This window comes from Canis lupus, chromosome 32 (genome assembly GCF_011100685.1).
Source record: "Canis lupus familiaris isolate Mischka breed German Shepherd chromosome 32, alternate assembly UU_Cfam_GSD_1.0, whole genome shotgun sequence".
Taxonomy (NCBI): domain Eukaryota; kingdom Metazoa; phylum Chordata; class Mammalia; order Carnivora; family Canidae; genus Canis; species Canis lupus.
In genome coordinates, this window is record NC_049253.1 from 37,950,055 (window position 1) to 37,971,744 (window position 21,690).

The 21,690-nt window shown below is 32.5% G+C and overlaps 1 protein-coding gene across 6 annotated transcripts in view; it reads left to right on the forward strand.

Moving 5' to 3' along the window:
• CNOT6L (CCR4-NOT transcription complex subunit 6 like) overlaps positions 1 to 21,690 on the forward strand; it is a 114,055-nt gene that overhangs the window by 56,664 nt on the left and 35,701 nt on the right. For all 6 annotated transcript variants that reach the window (XM_038582352.1, XM_038582351.1, XM_038582354.1 and 3 more), the window contains exons 5-7: positions 7,790 to 7,879; positions 18,076 to 18,144; positions 20,779 to 20,936. In XM_038582352.1, coding sequence (XP_038438280.1) covers positions 7,790 to 7,879; positions 18,076 to 18,144; positions 20,779 to 20,936 — 317 coding nt within the window. The remainder of the gene's footprint in view (positions 1 to 7,789; positions 7,880 to 18,075; positions 18,145 to 20,778; positions 20,937 to 21,690) is intronic.

A 21,690-nucleotide genomic window follows, 5' to 3' on the forward strand; every position in this document is an offset into this window, starting at 1 on the left:
ACTGGATGAGCATGCCTCTATTCTCAATTTTAAAAGAAATGCTTCTAATATTTTTCCATATTTGCTTTATGTTTTTCATAAAATACACTTTTAGTTTCTAAAAGTTCTATTTCTGCTTTGCTAATTGTTATTTAAGTGCTGACTTTTATTAAATGTTTCATCAGTTGTGGGAGAACTTTCTCATTTCATAGGCTGAGTTAGTAAATTATACCTATATATTTTCCCTACTTATTTATTCATTTTTTAAAGTTTATTTAGGTAATCTCTACACCCAGCATGGGGCTTGAACTCATGAGCCCAAGATCAGGAGTCGAATGTTCTAAGTCAGCTAAGTGCCCCATTTTTTCCAATTCAAACTATACTTGCATCTTGCATCACTGAGATAAAGCCAACCTTGTGCTTTTGTATGCTGGATTTATTTTGATAATATTTCTCAAGGACTGTGGAGGCGCTGAGATTTTACCCTACTCATAAGTTAATGATTGTTTCATGGATAGTGGCAGGAGGCAATGAGACTCCTGAGACAAGACAAAGAACATTATCCCTTCAAGCAACAAGATGGGTCTAAACATGCTATGAACACAGTGAGTTTACATTGCATTTGAGTAGTTCATGTCTAATGTTCTAGCACTTTTCAAGCAAGCAGCAAATTCTTTAGTAAGCAGCAGTATTGATTGCCCAGGAGGCAAAGAGTTACATGGAAATATTGCTATGGTTGCCTTAACCTATTTAGCTGCCTATATAACTAGCTATAGAACTACTCAGTATCAGACTGATAGACCTCAGAATCTGTCACCCTCACCAAGAATGAAGAGGGAAGCACTGGGTCCCTGGTGGACTGCCTTTCCCAAGAAAAAAAAATTTTTTAGGAATTTTACACATATGCTCATGAACAAGACAGACCTAAGTAAGATTCTTATTTGGTTCTCTTAAAGGGTTTGTATAAGATTGAACTAATGTGTTCTTGAAATTTTGGTATATTTTATATACCAATTGTGGTGATGGTTATGAAAACTAAATGTCTATCAACATTCACCAATTTTGAGTGTCTGCACTCACCAAAGATGTGAATTTCACTATATATAAATTATATTTATATAATTTATTTTATAATTCTATAAAACTATCATTGACAGTTGTTTCTTTATGGAAGATATTTAAGTGCCACCCCAATATATTTTTAGTTATAAGACAATTGAGGATTTCTAGTTGTTAATGAGTCAGTTTTGTTGGATCATATATGTACCATTGGAATGTTTTGGCTTTTTAATTTTTCAAATTTATTTGCATGAAAGTGTTCATAATATTTTCTTGATATATTTTTAGACTCTGTTCTATTTATAGCTATATCATCCCCTTCTTCATTTCTAGAATTGTTTATTTGTGCCTTCTCTTTTTTCCTAATTTAGCCTCCCCATGGATTTGTCAGTTGTGTTATTTTCAGTGAATCAGTGTTGCTTTTTATTTTTCAAAAACGGGTTCGTTTTTGTTTTTCTTTGTTCTGTTTTGTTTGGGCTTATTCTATATTTTCCTTTTTTCTCCTTTTAAGTTGGATACGTGGTTTCATATATACCTAGATTTTCTTATTTTGTATAAGCATCTAAGTAAGGCTATAAAGTGTGCCTATTTGGATATTTTTGTTGTTGCTATATCCCACAATTTCAACGTGAAGTATTTTCATTTTTGTTTTGGTCTAAGTACTTTTAATATAGGTTATCATATCTTCTTTGACCCATTAATTATTTAATGTTTCTAAGCATACATGATTTTAAATCTTTTTTAATTGTTAGCATTAAAGTTAACATTTATAGGCAGGTAGGGTAACCTGTATGAATCTATCCTGTGACATTTTTTGGTTCTTAATTTATGACCTAGTATGTAATAAATTTTTGTAAATGTTTTATTGCATCTGAAAGAATATTTTTCTCTGATTGTTGGGCATAGGTCTGTATTATTTGTCCATTAGATCAGATTTATTGCTCAGATTTTTTAATATTTTTATAAATTTTTGACTCTAGCCTGTAATTAAGGTAATTAATGTAAAATTTCCACTAAAATTGTAGATTTGCTCATTTCCCCATGTAGTTCACTCAGCTTTTGCTTTATATCCTTTGAGATTATTTTATTAGGTATACCACCTACACCTTTTGCTGTATATTTGCTATATTGTATATCATGCTATATACCTTTTGGTGAATAGAACCTGATAATAGGTAGTGAGCTTCTTCCTTCCTTGTTGAGTATTTTCATCTTATGGTCTGTGTTGTCTAATATTGCAGCTGTGCAAGTTTTCTTTTGGTTAATGTTTGTCTAATATATCTTTTCTCATCTGTTTACTTTCAACCTTTCTGTGTACTTATGCTTAGGACTTTGTTTTTTGTTGTTGTTTTTTTTAAGATTTATTTATTTATTTGAGCCAAGAGAAGGCATGCATGTGCAAATAGGGAGAGGCGTAGAAGGAGAGGAAGACAAGCAGACTCCCTGCTGAGGTTGGGGGGAGCCCAATGTGGGACTCAGTCTGAGGACCCTGAGATCATGAAGTGAGCTGAAATTAAAGGGTCAGACACTTAACTGACTGAGCCACTCGGCTACCCCTGGACTTTGTTTTTAATACATTCTGACTTTATTTTGTTTTTAATGTGGGTTCAGATCAATTGCTTCACCTATATTGTAATTATGGGTATTTTTGTATTATGCTATCCTTCCTTTTGATACAACTTTCTGTGTCTTTTTTTTTTTTTTTTTTTTTGCCTAAGAATTTTTTTTCCCCTTTGTTTTATATACTTTCTTTTGCTTTGGAGTTAGTATGTTCTATTTCTAGACTCTTAGTGGTTACTCTTGAAATTATACCTTTAATATATTTTTGAAAAAATTAAATTGTTAGCAACTATTTTTAACAAGTTATAATTTATATATAGTGAAATTCAACTCTTTGGTGAGTGTAGACACTCAAAATTGGTGAATGTTGATAGACATTTAGCTTTCATAACCATCACCACAATTGAGAAATAGAAGTGTTCTCTTACCCCCTCAGAATTCATTTGTGTTGAAATCAACATCTACTTTCACCTACTTTACATCCTATAGGGAAACATACAGAATGTAGCTTTTTGAGTGTAGGTTCTTTCATTTAGCATAATACATTTGAGATTCAATCATTTTGGATATTTCAGTAGTTCATTTCTATTGCTGAGTAGTATTCTATTGTGTGGATATACAGCACATTTTTATCTGTTCACAAATTGAAGAACTTGGTTTTCAGTTATGGGTGATTAGTAATAAGGCACAATGTAAACATTTGAATACAAATTTCTGCATGAAACAAAATTTTATTTTCCTTGGGTAAATACCTGGAAGTGGGATTACCAGGTCGTATGGTAGGTATATGTTGAATTCTCTAAGAAACCATCAAACTGTTTTCTGTAAGTGGGTTGTATCATTTTACATTCCTACTACAAATAAGAGTTTTAGTTACTGTGCATTCTTGTCAGCACTTGGTATTAATCTTTTCAATTTTTGCCATTGTAATAGGATGCAGGAATAGCTCATAATGAGTTTCTTTCTGTAATGAATAATGATACAATGTATCTTTTCATGTGTTTGCGTATTTCTTGTATGTCTTCCTTGATGAAGTGTCTTCACATTGTTTGCCTAGTTTTATAATTGAGTTGCTTTTTTCTAATTACTGAGATTTGTTATATATTCTGGATTCAAATCCTGTTTAAGTGTTTTTGCAAATATTTTCTACTAGTCTGTGGCTTGCATTTCTGTTTTCATATAGGGCCAGTTTTCCATTTTGATGAAGTCCAATTTATCATTTATTTTCTTCTATGGATTTTTATGTCTTTGGTGTCATTTCTAAGAAATGTTTGCCTCATCCAAGTACATGAAAATTTTATTGTAGAAATGTTATAGTTAGGTTTTACATTTAGATATATGATTTGTTTTGAGTTAATTTCTGTATATGGAGCAAGGTTTGTTCTTTTGCCTATGCACATCCAGTAATTAAGCTCTATTTGTTGAAAAGGTTATACTTTCTATGTGGACTTCTTTTGCAACTCTGTCAAAATTCAGTGAACCCAAATATATGTGGATCTACTGCTAGATACTTTATTGTGTCCCACTGATCTATGCCAATACCAAAATACTTGATTTACTGTAGCTTTATGATAAGCCTTGAGGTTATGCAGCAGGAGATCTCCAAATTTTGATTTTTTTCACATTTGCTTTTATACTTTTAGGTGGCATACATTTCCATATAAATTTTAGAATCAGCTTATTATTTCTGCAAAATATTGTGCTGAAATATTTTTTGGAATACTGATGAACATATGGATGAGTTTGAGGAGGAGATTCATTATCTTAATCTCGAGACTTAAGATTGTGTTTTCCAATCTATGTATACAATATGTCTCTTCATTTATGAAGGCATTCTTTATTTCTTTAATACTTTATAGTTTTTAGCATGCAGATCTTACAAATGCTTTGCTGTATTTATACTTACTTGATATTTTTGATTGCTGTTGTAAATGATACTGCCTTTTAAATTTTCAGTTATTTGATACTGTAGAATTAAAATGCAGTTAATTTTTAAATATAAAATATTTATATTTATAAATATTACAAATGCTCGTCTCTTGCATCATTGGTAAACTTTTAATCTGTGCAAAGAGACTTTCATTTCTTCATTTATAATGCGTATGCTTTTATTTTTTTATTTTTTATTTTTTTGCATATGCTTTTAATTTATTGCCTTATCACATTGGCTAGGACAGTATTAAATACTTGTGATGACAGTGCACATCCTTGTTCTCAATTTTAGAGAAAAACAGTCTCTCACCATTAATTATATCAATGACAAGTTTGTTGGTAATGCTATTCAGATTAAATAAACTTCCTTCTATTTCACATTTGTTTGAAGGTTTTGTTATTGATTTAAGTCCAATTTGGTCAAATACTTTGTGTGTGACTATAGAGATGATTGTGTAACTTTTCTTTACTCCATTTATATCATTTTTCAGATGTTGAGTCAGCCTCTATTCCCATTTCAAAAAATTTGGTCATTATATGTTCTCTAATATATTGAGAAACATCTAAATATATACTGAATATATATACTAGTGTATATAGTATTTTGTTGAGGGTTTATACATTAATGGTCATAAGACATATTCTGTAATGTTTTTCTTACAATGTCTTTGATTTCAGAATACAGGTGACCTCATAAAATGAATTGGAAAGTGTAACACTTCTTTTTTCTGGAAGAGTTTGCAGAACATTTGTATTATTACTTTCTTAAATGATTGGTGGAATTTTCCAGTAAAACCATTTAGGCCTGGAATTAATCTTTGTTGAAAGGTTTTTAACTACTAATTGAATTTCTTTCATTGATAAAGAACATTGAGATTTTCCCTTTCTTAGTATAGCCACTCTTAGTACAGTCACTCCATTCTTTTTTGTTTGCATGGCATACCTCTTTCTGTTCTTTATTTTCAATCTATTTGTGTCTTTGAATCTATAGTGAATCTTTTGTGGACAGCATATAATGAATTATGTTTTATTCATTCTGTTAATGTCTGCATTTTAGAATTCTAATTTCTTCACTGCTAATATCTGAGTTTAATCCACTTATATTTAATATATTTTCTGATAAGATAGGACTTTTGTCTACAATTTTGCTATTTTTATTGCTATTACCATGTTTTTTGTTTAGTTTCTGTTTTTAAGTAATTCATTATTTTCCCTAATAGATTTTAAAGTATTCTACTTGTAATTGGCATTCTCTAGTTTGCAGTACAAAGTAAAATGAAATCCATTGATATACTTCTTTGTATACATTGTGCTTCTTGACTCAGTTTATTCATTTTTAAAGGACTATCTTTTGAAAGTTTGCAGCCTTTTTCTTTTAAAATAATGCGTCTTTCACTTCTCTCTGAATTCTTTCTGGCTAGGACTTAGTCTGTGTTAACTGTTTGCTGTTGTGTGTCAGAATCTAAAATTTCCTCCGGTTTTCTTGTTTTTATTTCCTCTGTTGCCTATGGGTTTTCCTAGAGACTCTGAGGCTTATAATTCTATTTACAATAATCATCTGTAATTATACAGGAGTAATACTGATGTGTAAGATGTAGGAAGAGAGGAAGAGTCCTATAGTTTTATGATTAGGTCTCAGTCTTTTAATGGGCCTTTGAGTTAGATATCCTGCTTCATACTCTTTCTGCCCTAAATCAGGCTAGATGGACCTGGAGTGTGGAGTAACTTGAGCTTAAATGGTAAAACCTGTCCTGATTATACTCTGGTAAAACAGTTTTCTTTGCATGTAGGACTTAAGAAGAGCATTGCCCACCCTGTCTCCTTCCCCCACTAAAAGCAACAAGGGGAATTTTTCTGCAGACTGTATATTAAAAAGCCCAGGGGGCTCTTAGAGATAAAACTCAGGGAAGTGTTGGAGGTTCCTAAGACTGGGTCCCTTTGCTTTTTTTCTTTTTTTTTTTTTTTAACTCTCAAGCTAATTTTCTGTAAGCCTCCAGCAATTTATCTTAAAGTGTGCCAACTGATACTAGTTCCATTTCTGGGCTTCTGTGTCCAGTATTTTGCTGCCGCTAGACTGTGATTTTACTATCTGCCTGTTGTGTTCAGGGCAGCAGTTTGCCTTATAACTTCAGTTGTCGGGGCAGGAGTGACAACTTCTGAGTCCATATTGAGCCAGAGACCCAACTTCTATTCTCTATTTCTAGAGTTCCAACTTGATATATGTTAAGATACCTTATCTAACTCACATATCTTTTGCTGTCTTCTACTTTATATCTTTCTCTTAGTGATACATTCTCGGTAGTTTCTTTGAATGTATTTTTTTTCTGTTCACTAATTTTATTTTTAGCTGTGTCTGATGTACTGCTTAACTCATTGATCATAGTTTTTTCCCTTAGTACTTTGAGTTATATGTAATAAAATACCCAAATATTTTAGTAAGATTTTATTTATTTGAGAGAGAGAGAGAACATGGAGTAGCGTGGAGGGGCAGAGGGAGAGGGAGAAGCAGGCTTTCCATTGAACAGGGAACCCCACACAGGGCTTGATCCCAGGAACCTGGGATCATGACCTGGGCCAAAGGTAGACGCTTAACTGCTGGACCCACCAGGTGCCCCTCTTATATTTCTTAAGGGAATATATAGATTATTAATAATAGCTTGTTTGTTTTTTTTATGTTTGATACATTTATACTGTTACTACTCAGATATCCCTGATCACCATTATGAAAAATTCTTATTTTCCTCTCATATTTAGCTAAGTCGTATTTGTACAAGGTTTCCTTTTTAGTTGAAATGTCTTCCTTTCTCCATATGTAATATAAATATTCTAACTAGGAAGACCCTCCTTTTTTTTATAGCATTCATTCTTTCTTGTATGGACTGTTTGTCTTTCAGTTAGAATATTGTCTTCAAAGATAAATATAGAACTTATAAAGGTAAATTCAGGGTGCTGAGTTTTGATATTACTTCAGAATTGACTAAGATATATATATGTTTATATATGTGACTTTGGCAAACATAAATTGTAGGTATATAGTATAAACAGTGAAATCTGGAAAGAAAGAACTTTTTTGAAATTTTTCTTTATGACTATCTTAACAAAGAGTCTTTAGATTCATATAATTTCTTTAAATTTATGTAATAACAGATTAAATACTATAAAATTTACTTTAGAAAATTAGTATTTTGTTTTATTGTGTACATTTGTCTGGTCTTAGAGTTGTAAGTCTTACATATGTTACTTTTGTATTCTGCTTTAGGCAATCCTTTATCACAGGATATTCTCAATTTATACCAGGACCCAGATGGAACCAGAAAGCTACTGAACTTCATGCTTGACAATCTTGCAGGTAACTCTTAATGACCATCAGAGAACTCTACATGTATTACTACTCGCTAATATGTCACATGTTGTTTAAGAGCATCTGACCATTTTTTAAAGCTTATCATAATTTTAGAGTTTCTCCCATTATTAAATCCCATGGTAGTGGGACATTCTTTTCATATACTGAGTGCTTTCTGTTTACCAAGCAATATATTAGGAGCTTTAGTAACATTATCTCATTTAGTCTTTCTAAGAATCTAAGAGGTCTGAATTTTTACTGGTAATATACAGATGCAGGTTCTGAGATTCAGAGAATAAATTAGTTTTTCCAAGTTAACACAGGTGATTAATGCCAGAGCTGTGAACCCAAGATTCTCTTGCTCTTAATCCCAGATACATAGTTATTAATTGTTTGAATTTGATGCAGATTATGTGGATCCCATACACTGTACACATTTTTTGTGAATTCACTATACTATGTGGAAATTTGGAAGCAGGATTTTGATTAAGAACACCAGGTGCACCTGACTAAAATAGTTGTATTCTAAGAAGTCTTTTAAGTATTTGACCTAAAACTTTTTCTTTTTTGCTTAAGTACTCAAAATATGAGTAAAAGTATATAGATGTTTAAATTCAGAGATTTTTCTTGGAATAATATAATGTCTTTCTAAAATACAGAATCCTGAAAAAGAGCTAGAGAACTCTAGATTCCAGCATCGCAATATGTAGTCTATATTCTTTAATTCTCTCCATCACAGAAGACATCTACATACAAAAATTTTAAAAAATAGTAATATTTACAATAATGTAAAACCAAATTAATACCATCTAAAATGTTTTGGCTGTAAAGACTAAAAGTTGATTAATGGGAGAGTTAATAAACTTGAGAGATCCTTTCTATAACAAATTAATAATATATGGCTAAAAGTTTAATTTAGCTATATATATAGTATGTGTACACTATTTCTTTCCTGCTTTAAAAATCCATATCTCCTTTGTCTAAATAGATGTAGTCATTCATATGGCATGTGTGTGGGGTGTATGTGTGTATAATATTTAAGGAATTCTTCAGTGCTTTGGATACAAGTCATTTGGTGATATATATATTGCAGGTATCTTCTCCCATGCTATTGTTTGCCTTCCTTTTTTTAATTTGTCTTTTATTTTTATTTTTTTAATTTGTCTTTTGGTGAACAGAAAACATTTTAACATAATTGAATTCATTGATCTTTTCTATTATGGTATTACTTTTGTGTCCTATTTAAGAAATTTTTTCTACCTCAAGTTCAAGATTGTATTTTACTGTATCTAAAAATACCATATTTGGGGACACCTGGGTGGCTCAGCGGTTAAGCATCTGCCTTTGGCTCAGGGCATGATCTGGTGATCTGGGGTCAAGTCCCACATCGGGCTCCTTGCATGGAGCCTGCTTCTCCCTCTGCCTAGGTCTCTGCCTCTCCCCCCTACCCCCATGTCTTACGAATAAATAAATAAGTAAAATCTTTTAAAAAATACCATTTTTTGCTTGTAACATTTAAAGCTAATATCTTACTAGAATTGAAATTTGAGTAACACAGGAATCAATTTTCATAACTTTTCCATATGTAGATTAAGTTGATCTTGAGCCATTTTTTGAAAAGACTGTTCTTTCATTAATGTTTTTTAGTGCCGGGCAGCCCGGGTGGCTCAGTGGTTTAGCGCCTGCCTTCAGCCCAGGGTGTGATCCTGGAGACCTGGGATCGGGTCCCACATCAGGCTTCCTGCATGGAGCCTTCTTCTCCCTCTGCCTGTGTCTCTGCCTGTCTCTCTCTCTCTCTCTCTCTCTGTGTGTGTGTGTCTCTCATGAATAAAAAAATAAAATCTTAAAAAAAAAAGTTTTTTAGTGCCATCTTTGTCATAAATTATTGTATGATGGGTTTATTTCTGAGTTTTGTGTTTTCTGATCATTGCCAGTAGTCTTTATGGCAATATAACAATGTAATTAGGATATTTTTATAAATTCTTAAGATTCAGTAGAGTAAGTCTTCTTGATTTGATTCTAAAGTCCAAGTTAGTTTTGGTGTTCTTCCTTTACCTTGTATTTTCATTAAAATTGTTGGAATTGGCTTTTCAAATTTCTCTCCTTCCCAAAAGGTAGAGATTTAGGTTGAGAATATATTAAATCTATAGATTGCTTTGGAAAGAATAATCAACAGGGCAGCCCTGGTGGCTTAGCGGTTTAGCGCCGCCTTCAGCTCAGGGCGTGATCCTGGAGACCTGGGATCAAGTCCCACATCAGGCTTCCTGCATGGAACCTGCTTCTCCCTCTGCCTCTCTCTCTCTCTCTCTCTCTCTCTCTCTCTCTCTGTGTCTCTAATAAATACATAGAACCTTTAAAAAAAAAAAAGAAAGAATAAATATGTTTACAACTGGATCTTCTGATCTAACAACGTTGAATATTCTTTGATTTATTGTGATTTTTCTAATTTCTCTCTATTGAGTTTATGTTTCTGTGTAGTGGTCTTCATGTTTTTTATTACATTTATTTTAGGTATTGATTTTTTTGATGCCCTCATAAATGTTCTTTTAAAAAATGAATTTTATCTTAATAAGATTATTATTGCTTATTTATGGAATATAGTTGGGTTTTGTATATTCTTGGTTTCCAGGCACCTTGCTGAACACTTAAAATGCCTTTGGTAAATACATATTTAGCCACTTTGCTAAACTCTTTTTAATCCTAATGTATTTTTATTTCAATTTTTACGATTGTGTCATCTGTGAATAATGACACTTTTATTACCCTCTAATTCTTATATCTTTTATTTCTTTTTTCTTGCTTTATTGTGCTTGCTAAAGATCACAGTAGATGCTAACTAAAAGTAATGATAATCTATCTAATTTCAAAAATTACTAGCTTTTAATAATTACAATTAAATGTGACATTCACCATAATTTTTATATAGGTTAAGAAAGTTTGTGTGTGTGTGTGTGTGTGTGTGTGTGTGTATCCCTTATTCAGTTTACTAACAATTTACCTAGGATTTTTTGCATATGAGTTTGAGTGACATTGGCCAGTAATTTTCTTTTCTTCAATATTCTTGTCAGGTTTTAGTATAAAGATTTTACTGGCATCATAAAATTTATTTTCTATTATTTAGAAAAGTGTATTTAAGAATGGTTTCTTTTTTTCTTAAATGTCTGGTAGAATATATCTGAGTCTGAGGTTTCTTTGAAGGAAGTTCTCAATTACTGATTTAATTTCTTTAATAACTGTAGTACTGTTCTGATTCTTCATTTCTCTTATCAGTTTCTGAAAGTTGTGTTTTTTGGTAATTTGCCCATTTTCTCTAAATCTTCAAATTTATTGACATAAAGTTATTCAGAATATCTTTTAATGTTTATTTGATATATAGTGATGATGTCTCTTTTACATTCCAGACATTATTTATGTTGCTTTTATTTACTTCATGCATAGAAAAAGACCAATTTTTAGCTTTATTGATACTCTTATTAATAAATAATAGTATCAGTGAGTTTATTTATTTTTTATTTTTATTTTTTTAAAATTTTTAAATTTTATTTTATGTATTTATGATAGTCACAGAGAGAGAGAGAGAGAGAGAGAGAGAGAGAGAGAGAGAGGCAGAGACATAGGCAGAGGGAGAAGCAGGCTCCATGCACCAGGAGCCCGACGTGGGATTCGATCCCGGGTCTCCAAGATCTCGCCCTGGGCCAAAGGCAGGCGCTAAACCGCTGCGCCACCCAGGGATCCCAGTATCAGTGATTTTAAATTTTTATTCCTTTGCCTTTCTTTGGGTTTCATTTGTTGTTCTTTTTTTAACTGCTTAACATCTTAATCATTAACTTTTAGACTTTCCTTTTTTTGGGTACCTGGGTGGCTCAGGGGGTTAAGCATCTGCCTTTGGGCTCAGGTCATGATCCCGGGGTCCTGGGATCTAGTTCTGCATTGGGGTCCCTGCTCAGCAGGACTCTGCTTTTCCCTCTCCCTCTGCTCTTGCTTTTCTCTCTCTCTCTCTCTCTCTCTGTCTCTCTCTCTCTCTCAAATGAATAAATAAAAAATCTTCGACTTTCCTTTTTTTCCTCAAAGTATTTTTTTAATGTCTCCCTTTAAACATGGCTTTTAGCTGCATCCTTCAAGTTTTAATTTTATTATTTTCATTATCATTCAGTTCATGTTTTCTAAAAGCTCTCATCACTTCTTTTTAGATGAATCACTTAGAAGTGTCTTTATTTCTAGAGGAGTTGTTTTTCTTTGTCATTGAATCCTGGTTTAGTTGCATTGTGGTCAGAGTACTTTTAATTGGTTAAAATTTTTAAAATGTGCTATTTATTAGCCAGCACATGCTTAATTTTTCTAATTGTTAAGTATGTACTTAAATAGAATGTGTATTCTGCAGTTATTTGGTGCTGTTTTCTATAAATACAGCATTTGTTAACTGTTTGAATATGACATATACACTTGGTAGTTACTTTTTATTTATTATTGATAGAGCTGTGCTAAAATTTCCCACTTTAATTGTAGGTTTGTTTATATATTTTTAAAGATCTTATTTATTTGAGAGAGAGAGAGAGAAAAGCAAGAGAAAGCACAAGCAATGGGAGGGGCAGAGGGAGAGAGAGAAGCAGACTCCCCCCACGGAGCAGAGCGCCTGACTCAGGTCTCCCTTCCAGGACCCTGAGATCATGATCTAAGCTGAAGGTAGACCTATAACAATCTGAGCCACCTGCATACCACAGATTTGTTTATTTCTTACGGCTCTTACAGGAATCAAAAAGATTAATTCTTTTATCATTATGTAATCACCTCCTTTGTTCCTTGTGTTTCTTTTTAATTACATATATTGAGGGTATATTTTCATGTATTTCATCTTTCTGGTTATTTGAAATGTTTATCAGCTCCTGATGCTCTTCTTATTACTTTAATATTAGTATGGTTATATGAAAATACCTAGCTACGCAAATTCTTTTTGGTTAGAATTTGCACTATATATCTTTTTCTGTTCTTTTATGTTTAACCTTTCTTTTTCCTTATATCTTAGTAATTCCTTCTGTCTACTTATTTTGGGTTTATTTTGTTCTTGTTTGAAATAAAAACTTAAGAGTTTTGACTTGAAATTCTTCCTCTTTATAAATACAATCATGTAGCATTACACATTTCCCTCTCAGAACTACATTAGCTAACCACAAATTTTGATATGTTGTGTATTCATTCTGTTTAATGTAGTTTTAAAAATTTCCTTTGAAACGTCCTCTTTTACTCATGGATTATTTAGAAATGTGTTAATTTCTTGTTCTTTCTGTTATTCTTGTTTTATTCCAGTTTGGGAACAGTTGGAAAACATTCTACATTATTTCAGTTCTTTTAAGTTTGCTGGGATTTGTTTTATTGTCTTGGTGAATGGTTTTATAAATGTAAATTAGATCATGTTAGTGGTGATGTTCCATTCTTCCATATTTTTTCTAGTTTTTTATCTCATATTGTTATAAATACATTATAATGTTGAAATCCCCAACTGTAATTGTAGATTTGCATATTTTTCCTTTCAGCCCTATCAGTTTTTGCTTCATATATTTTGAAGGTATATTGTTTGGTATGTACATATTTAGAATTTATACTACATTTGATATGGTGGATTGAACCTTTTATCATTATGTAATGCCCTTCTTTGTTTCTAGTATTTTCCTTGCCCTTAAGTCTGCTTTATCTGTTGTTAATCTAACCACTCTGCTTTTTTTGGTTGTTGTTTAATACTGGCATGGTATTATCTTTTTCCTTCCTCCTTCAACTTTACTATGTTATTATATTTGATATGAGTTTCTTGTAGACAATATACAATTGAGTCAGGTATCACTTTTTTCTTATCTGCCTTGCCAAGATTCTGCTCTTTTAATTTGTATATTTAGATCATTTCATTTGAAGTAATTATTGATGCATAGAACTTAAGTCTGCCATTTTTTCAGTTTTCTGTTGCTTGTGTTTCCCTTTACTTTATCATTTCTTGGTTTCCTGTGGGTTAAATATATTTTAGAATTGTACCTTTTAAAATTTATGCTATCTTTGAGTATATTGTCTTCTGTAGTTTTCTTAGTGATTGCTCTAGATATAATATACATATTTAGCATAGTCTACTGATAGTGGTGTTACCACTTTTAAGTGCCTTGTTGATGCCTTCCCTTTTAAATGCCTTCACACTCCCCAATTTTATTAAAATATAATTGTCTATAATCTTTCCTTGACTTACAGAGTACCACACAGATGTTATAATTTGTGCTTTAGCCATCAGGTATGATTTAAGAAGCTCATGTGGAGAGGATAGTCCATTGTGTATACCCCTAATTTTACTCATTGCTTGTTCTTTCTTTTTTGATGTTCCAGTTCTTTTATCATTTCCTTTCTGTTTAGAGAGCTTCTTTTAGCTATTTTTTAAGGGCAGTTCTGCTAGCCACAAAGTTTCATGGTTTTCCTTTTATAACATCTTTATTTCCCCTTGATTTCTGAAGGGAAATTTTGCATGATACAGAATTTGTGGTTTGACAGTTCTTTTCTTTCAGCACTTGAAAATGTGCCACTTCCTCTGGCTGCCATGGTTTCAGAAAAGAAACCCATTGTTCCCTGATAGGTAATATATCTTTTCTCTTTGATGTTTTTGAGATTTTTTTGGTCTTTAGTTTTCAGCAGTTTATGATGTGTCTTAGTGTGGATTTCTTTGGGTTTATTCTACTTGAAGTTTGCTCACCTTCTTGAATTTGTAGGTTTTGTCATTTACCAAATTTGAGGCATTTTAGCCATTATCTCTTAGAATACTTTTAAAGCACATGTTCTTTCTCTTGTCATTCTGGATTCTGATTATATGAGTCATAGAGCTTTTGTTAGTCTCTCAAGCTCTGTTCATTTTTTTTGCCACAGTTTATTTTCCTTTTAATTGTTAAGATGGAATACTCAGATTCACTCATTTTTTGGTTGTCTTTATTTTTGTGCCCTTCCAGTGAGTTTCATTATTTTGATTATTGTGATTTTCAGTTCAGTAATTTCATTCAGTAATTTCTTTTTCAGCAAATAGAACTTCTGCTTCTTTGGGAGTTTTATTTTTTTATTTGTTTCAAGGGAATTTGTAATTACTTCTTGAAGCAGGTTTATGATGGCTGCTCTAAAATGTCTGTCAGATAATTTTAACATCTGAATCATCTCTGTGTTGGTCTCTGCTGATAGTCTTTTTTCACTTAATTTGTGATATTCTTGGCCTTTGGTATGACCAGTGATTTTCAGTTGAATCCTGGTTATTTCAAATGTTAAGTTTGGAGACTCTTGATCCTTTTAAAATCAAATCTCAATTTTAGCAGACAGTTGCCCAGTTTAGATTTAGTATATGGGTTCTGTCAGCTGTTCCTGGCTCAGCTGACACCCTTACTTACCATGGTCAAATGAGGCCCAGTGCTTCTCGTCACTGGAGTGATGGGGTGGGTTGACTCTCTTGGACTCTGCTAGATTTCCACTAGCACATTGAATTACAACTGCCACTGAGTGTAAGTTTCCCACCTAATACTTGCTGCACTTCTTTTTGGCTTCATTGGCCAGAGAAATCATGATTTTCTTGCTGCCCTACTCCCTGCCCCTAATCTATTCCTCATGGCTCCAGGGCTGGTTGCAGGGCTGTCTAGCACCATGTGTGGCATGTATGGGAGATAAAATGGGAGGATTACTGTTTTATCACATTTTAGGTATGATCCTGAGAGAGTTATTACTATGTTAACTACTGTCTCTTCTTTTCTATTCATGAGAACAGACTTATCTTTCATATTAATCCAAATTCTAGTACTGTGTCAGTTTAAACAGTCTTTATTTTATTTTATGGTTTGTCATATCACTGACATTGTAGTTTAATCTTAAGAACATTAAAGTACATGGCACACATGTATATATTATTCTCCTTGTAAAAAATGTTAAATTCCCATTAAGACCAAAATTTTCTTTGACCACTACCTTTAATTGCATGTCCCCTCCATCATAAGTAAATACACTTGTAAGTTGAGTGTGTGTTCTTGTAGGTATTTTTATAGACATTTACATATAAAAATTATGCCAGTAGAATTTGATAATACTACTTTTCCTGTGTGTTTTTAAAATGTTTTCTAATAAAACATATTCTATTTTATCATTATATATATATTTTTTAAAGATTTATTTATTAGAGTGTCTGTGTAAGTAGGAGGAGGGGCAGAATGAGAGAATGAGAGAATCCTCAAGCAGACTCCCTGCTGAGCATGGAGCCAATGGGGTGCTTGATCCCTCACAGGACCCTGAGATCATGACCTGAGCTAAAATCAAGAGTTGGCCACTTAACCAACTGAGTCACTCAGGCACCCCATCATTATATATTTTCTAGTTGTTTTCACTCAGTATTTCTTATATAGCTTTCCATTTTAGCACATTTGTATCTCTGCTTTTTTTTCTTAAACTGTTGCATAGACTTCTGTAAAATGGGTATTAGCCATTTACCCTTGTTTTTGCTGTTATAAACAATAATGTAGTGAATATCTGTTTGAATGCTTTTTTTCAAATAGATAGGTCTGATCCCAGGAAATTAGAATTGCTGAGTCATAGGGACATATATGTTTAAATTTTAAAAGATGATCCAACTTGTCCTCCCAGGTAGCTGTACTAGTTTGTATTCTCACCAGCAGTGTATGCAAGTATTCGTTTTTTATCACCATTATCAATTCTGGTTATATTAAAATTTGGGGGACAATCTGGATAAAGACATGCCCTCTCATCTTTATTTTTCTTGATTACTGGTTAGATACAGTGTTTTTTCATAGGTTTTTGGCTCTTTGGATATTGTCAGTGAATACTACACATTTTACTTATATATTGTGATGAATTAATTAAAATATATTGGCAAAGTTTTGGGAAGCACCAAAATGTCAGCATCACCTTACTGGTTTTATTTTGAGGATTTTTTGATTTCTGAATTTTTAACCATTTCCAGATAAGGAACCCAGCAGCTAGAAAGTTCCTTATTTACACTTCATTGTATTTATATATTGGGCTTTCATTTTTTTTAGATAGTTGTTATGATTGTGGCTTGGCACTCCTGGCAGGCATGATTGTTTTCCAGGATATTCAGTATGTTGATCCAGCTGGATGGTTTGTTCGTCATCTAATGATATCCTTCATTCCTTTCCTGACAAGATATGGAATATGCAAAAGAAAATGTTCATTCCACATTGTGAAAAGTATGGATGCTAAAACATGCATTCTTTAGATAGGCTTTTGGAACACCAAAATGGCTAGTAAAGAGAAGCTTTTAAAGATCTTGGATACTCTGGTCAAAATTTCTGTGGCTGGATGAAGATAAGAGTGTTTTATTCTAAAGGAATACATTTCTCAGCTATTGCATACCCTGGGAAAATCTGCAAACTTGAATCTAATTGTCCTGTAATTGTAAATGTTCTTAAAGGGAAAAAAGTAAAAGGCTAGTTAAATCTTAACTTAGTGAATTTTCTCTCATCTGATAGTTGGGTAGGTTTTAGTTCTATAGTATTGATAACCATATCTGAGTAATTAATGTTTAACCAGTGCCTTCTTTTTTTCTGTGAGAGAGGTGAGGGAGAGAATCCTTTTTCTTTTTTCTTTTTTTTTTTAAGATTTTACTTATTCATGAAAAACACAGAGAGAGAGGCAGAGACATGATAGAGGGAGAAGTAGGCCCCATGCAAGGAGCCCAATGTGGGACTCGATCCTGGGACTAAATGCAGATGCTTAACCGCTGAGCCACCCAGGCATTCCCAAGGGAGAGAATCCTAAGCAGACTCCCTGCTGAAAGCAGAGCCCAACTCGGGGCTTGATCCCAAGCCCCTGAGATCATGACCTGAGCTGAAATCAAGAGCTGGATGCTTAACTGACTGAGCCACCCAGGCACCTCGATCTTACTTAAGGTTTTAAGTAGGTACTTCTCATAAATGCTGTGTAAGTAGAAATGTCAGTAATGAGTTTCCTAATGTTTTCATATATTCATTATGTTTCAGCATAGGTCTGCTTGAACTTCCTTTGGCTTCTAAATTTTCTTTATGTTTCAGTATTAGATTTTTAAGTCAGTTTGTGGGCCATTAGAGCTGAAGAGAAAACAGAAGTTGATTTGACATTATAAAGTAAATGATACTGATTTTAGAAGCACATGAAATTAACTTATGTTTAAAAAAGATTTTTCTTCTCCCTAGTTCATCCAGAGCAGCTTCCTCCGAGGCCATGGATTACATTAAAAGAACGAGACCAAATTCTGCCATCAGGTAAATAGTTTTCCTTAGTCTTCTTTGAATATTTTCAGAAATACTTGAAATGCATTTGGGCTTTGTAATATAAGTATAATAAACCTTCATTTTTATGTCCACAAGGTAGATGAGCTTACTACTGATGGATAGATTTGAAAATAGAAAACCCATATTAGGGCCACATGTAGGAATCTTCTCTATCTTTCATAGTGATGGAGCTCTTGGTTTTAAAATTATTCCTTATAATGAAGCCTCCCAATAAGAAAATAAATAAAGCCTTCCAAGTGGCATCTTCACACAAAGTATTGGGTGACTTAAAAAGAAAATATGAAAAATAATGAATTTTCTTCCAAAAATTTTAAACTACTTCGGTACTTTATCTATCTTGAGTGGGTAGAGTGATAACACTTATGAAAGAATAATTTAGATTGAGTCTATATTTGCTGTATTGGAAAAAAATATAATACCAGGCCAGTGGTGTAGAAATTGTAGAGCATGAATATTTAATCAATTTAAAGATATGTTAGCATTTCTAGAACTGCAAGGTAGAAAAATATAAAGCCTTCTCTTTTCAGTGGAGACTAATAATGATTAGACATCATTTATAGTGCTTCTTACTGCTTATTAGACATTTTATGATTAGGAATTCTACTTAAAATAAGTTGTTATGAATTAGTATGTTTCCAAATGCCTTCTTTTTAATCACAAGAGTAAGTTTTCATTATATCCAATTTCATTTTAAAATTCACAAATGAAAATTATATTGTTTTAATACGAAGGTTGAACCAGTCACTGAATACTGACACTTAAATTTTTAAAGGGTGAATTGCAGAACTTATTATGTACTTTTTAAGCCCTTCTGTATGTGTGCTTTTTTTTTTAAAGTTAGAGGATTCAGAAAAAATTACTTGCTTTGAAATTAGGAAATGTAGGAAGTATATCATCTTCATGGTTCTGTTTGCATGTTAATAACACTGAGAAATACCAGCATATACAGTACAATTCTGTTTCTTCCAGGGACAGTGATCTTAAAACTACCACGTGCTTAGTATCAGCCTTGTTCTAGGAGGCACTGTGTCCGTGTTATGAGTAACACTCCTATTAACAGGATACACATTGATGGTCTGAGTAAAAGGAATACTTAAGGTTTTCTACAAAGCCTTGACATAGATGGATTTATTTTGTTTAGCCTTCCTTAATGCATAATTAATTGTTACCTTTCTGATTATAAAAACACCATATTCTGGTTCTTCAAAGTGATCCCTTTTTGAGCACTAATGAACATAATCTTGAAAAAAAGCCTTCCTGATACTGCATACCTACATTTTCATTAAGAAAAAGAATGACAGAAACATGATTTCATCCATCAGTTGAATTCTCAAAGTAATGTATCCTTGGGTTTTCCTTATTGAAAAATGAGAATGAATTTTTCTCAGGATTTGTTGTACTTTCTTAAGTAGAATCTGAGTGCTAAATAAAGTGGCTTTTATTCCTGGTAAAAGTAGGGAGTAGGGAGATGTTTATAATAACTTACGATTTATAGGTACAAAACGATAATGATTATTTTGTAAGAATCAGTACCAGATAGTGAAAAAGCTGACAGTGTACAAAATGGCCTCCAGTCAGATACCCAGGGAACCACTGAACTGAGTTTCTCTTAATTTTGCCCCCATTTAGCTGAATCTTAACCAACCAACTTCAATCAAGTACTATTACTTTCATTATTTGGATTCCTCACCTTTTATTTAAGTATGTGATTTGCAACAATGCCTGCCCACTATAATCATCTGAGATGCTTTTTAAAAATATGAATTATCTAGACCCTAAATACACTAACTTAATTAGTCTTGAGCAGGGCCTTGGGTATGAGCACTTTTTAAAAATGCTGTACAAAGTGATTCTAATGGGTAGCCTGGATAGAAAATTACTGATAAAAATCAGGGCTTTTCAAGCTAATGTACATGTGATTCACCTGGGGATTTTGTCAACTTTCGGATTCTGACTTAGTAGGTCTTTGTGGTACCAAAGAGACTGCATTTTTGAGTTCCTAGGTGATAACTGATGCTCTTGTTCTTCAGAGCACAAGAATATAAACCTTATTGTCTTTTTAGTTTGGTCACAGTCCTTTTATAATCTAAGGGCATTTTAAAATGAGAATTCAGTTTCAGAAATGGATATATGACTTGGCAAAAAGGATTCACTTATAACTAAACTTTGTTATTAGTCCATATGCTTCTGGCTCAGAGCAGTAAGAGGCTCCCAAAAGTATTAATGTATATTTTTAAAAATTAATGAAATTAGAGCCTTTTAATAAAACTAAAATTTACTTTTGTTCCATTTAGAGTTTGGTCAAAAAATTATGTACAATTAGCATTCAGATTTAGAATTTGAATTTTTGTTAAAATAAATTTCCTAAAAATCTAAAGTATGAACTGTAAGTCTAATTCTAGTAATAGAATTTTGATGTGATGGATTCTAGTGAAGTCTTTGTAGATATAGTTTAACAGAATTTTGCCAACGGCATTCCACAATATTTAGGATAGGTTTGTGTGCCATGTGTGCTTGTGCAGGTATACACATGGTATTTCTTTTTTTAAAAAGTTGCCTAATTTTCTCCCTTTTGTCTTTTGTTTTTTTTCTCCCAATTCTTAGCATCATTCACAGTTATGTGTTACAATGTGTTATGTGATAAATACGCCACCCGGCAGCTATACGGCTATTGCCCATCCTGGGCATTAAACTGGGAATACAGGAAAAAGGGAATTATGGAAGAAATTGTTAACTGTGATGCAGATATCATTAGTCTTCAGGTAAAACTATAGAAATTAGTTGTCTGGGGGCACCTGACTGGCTCAGTTGGTAGAGCATGCAACTCTTGATTTTGGGGTTCAAGTAAGTTCGAGTCCCACATTGGGTGTAGAAATTACTTAAAAATAAAATCATAAAAAAAATTTAAAAAAAGAAATTTAAACTTAAAGGTGAACTTAGTAGTTCTTACTTCTGGGAGAGAGTCTGTATTCAAAACAAAATTCAAAAGGAATTGTTTTCTCTCTTAAAAAGGGCAGTTTTAATAAGCATATAAGACATTTGCGCAGTGAAACTATTTTGCTAAGTATAACCTTCCCCCTATACTCATTTACTATTAAGTGAAAATAATCTTATCCATTATTCATGTTAACAGTTCATCTTATGAAGAGATCATTTGTATTGTAGAAAGAGAAAACTGCAGAAGGTTGTGTCTTAGGAATCTAAATTTAACTTACAGACTCTGTAAAAAAAAAAAAGAATTATTTGTTCACTATTCCTTAATGATAAATAAACACTGTAAACATTTAAAAATACTGTGCTATAAATCATGCATTTTTGTGTTATTTTAAAAACCATATCTGAAATTTAGACATTTGTGTTTTATAACACTTTATTATAATGAATTAAACTGAAGAAGCACCTTTCTGTTGAAATTTGTGTTTTAGCACTTCTTTTCAACACTTAGCTAATGAATAGTCAAGGTTTCTAGATAGTGTTTAGTAATTTTTTCTTAGCAACTTTTCAAAGCATGTTACA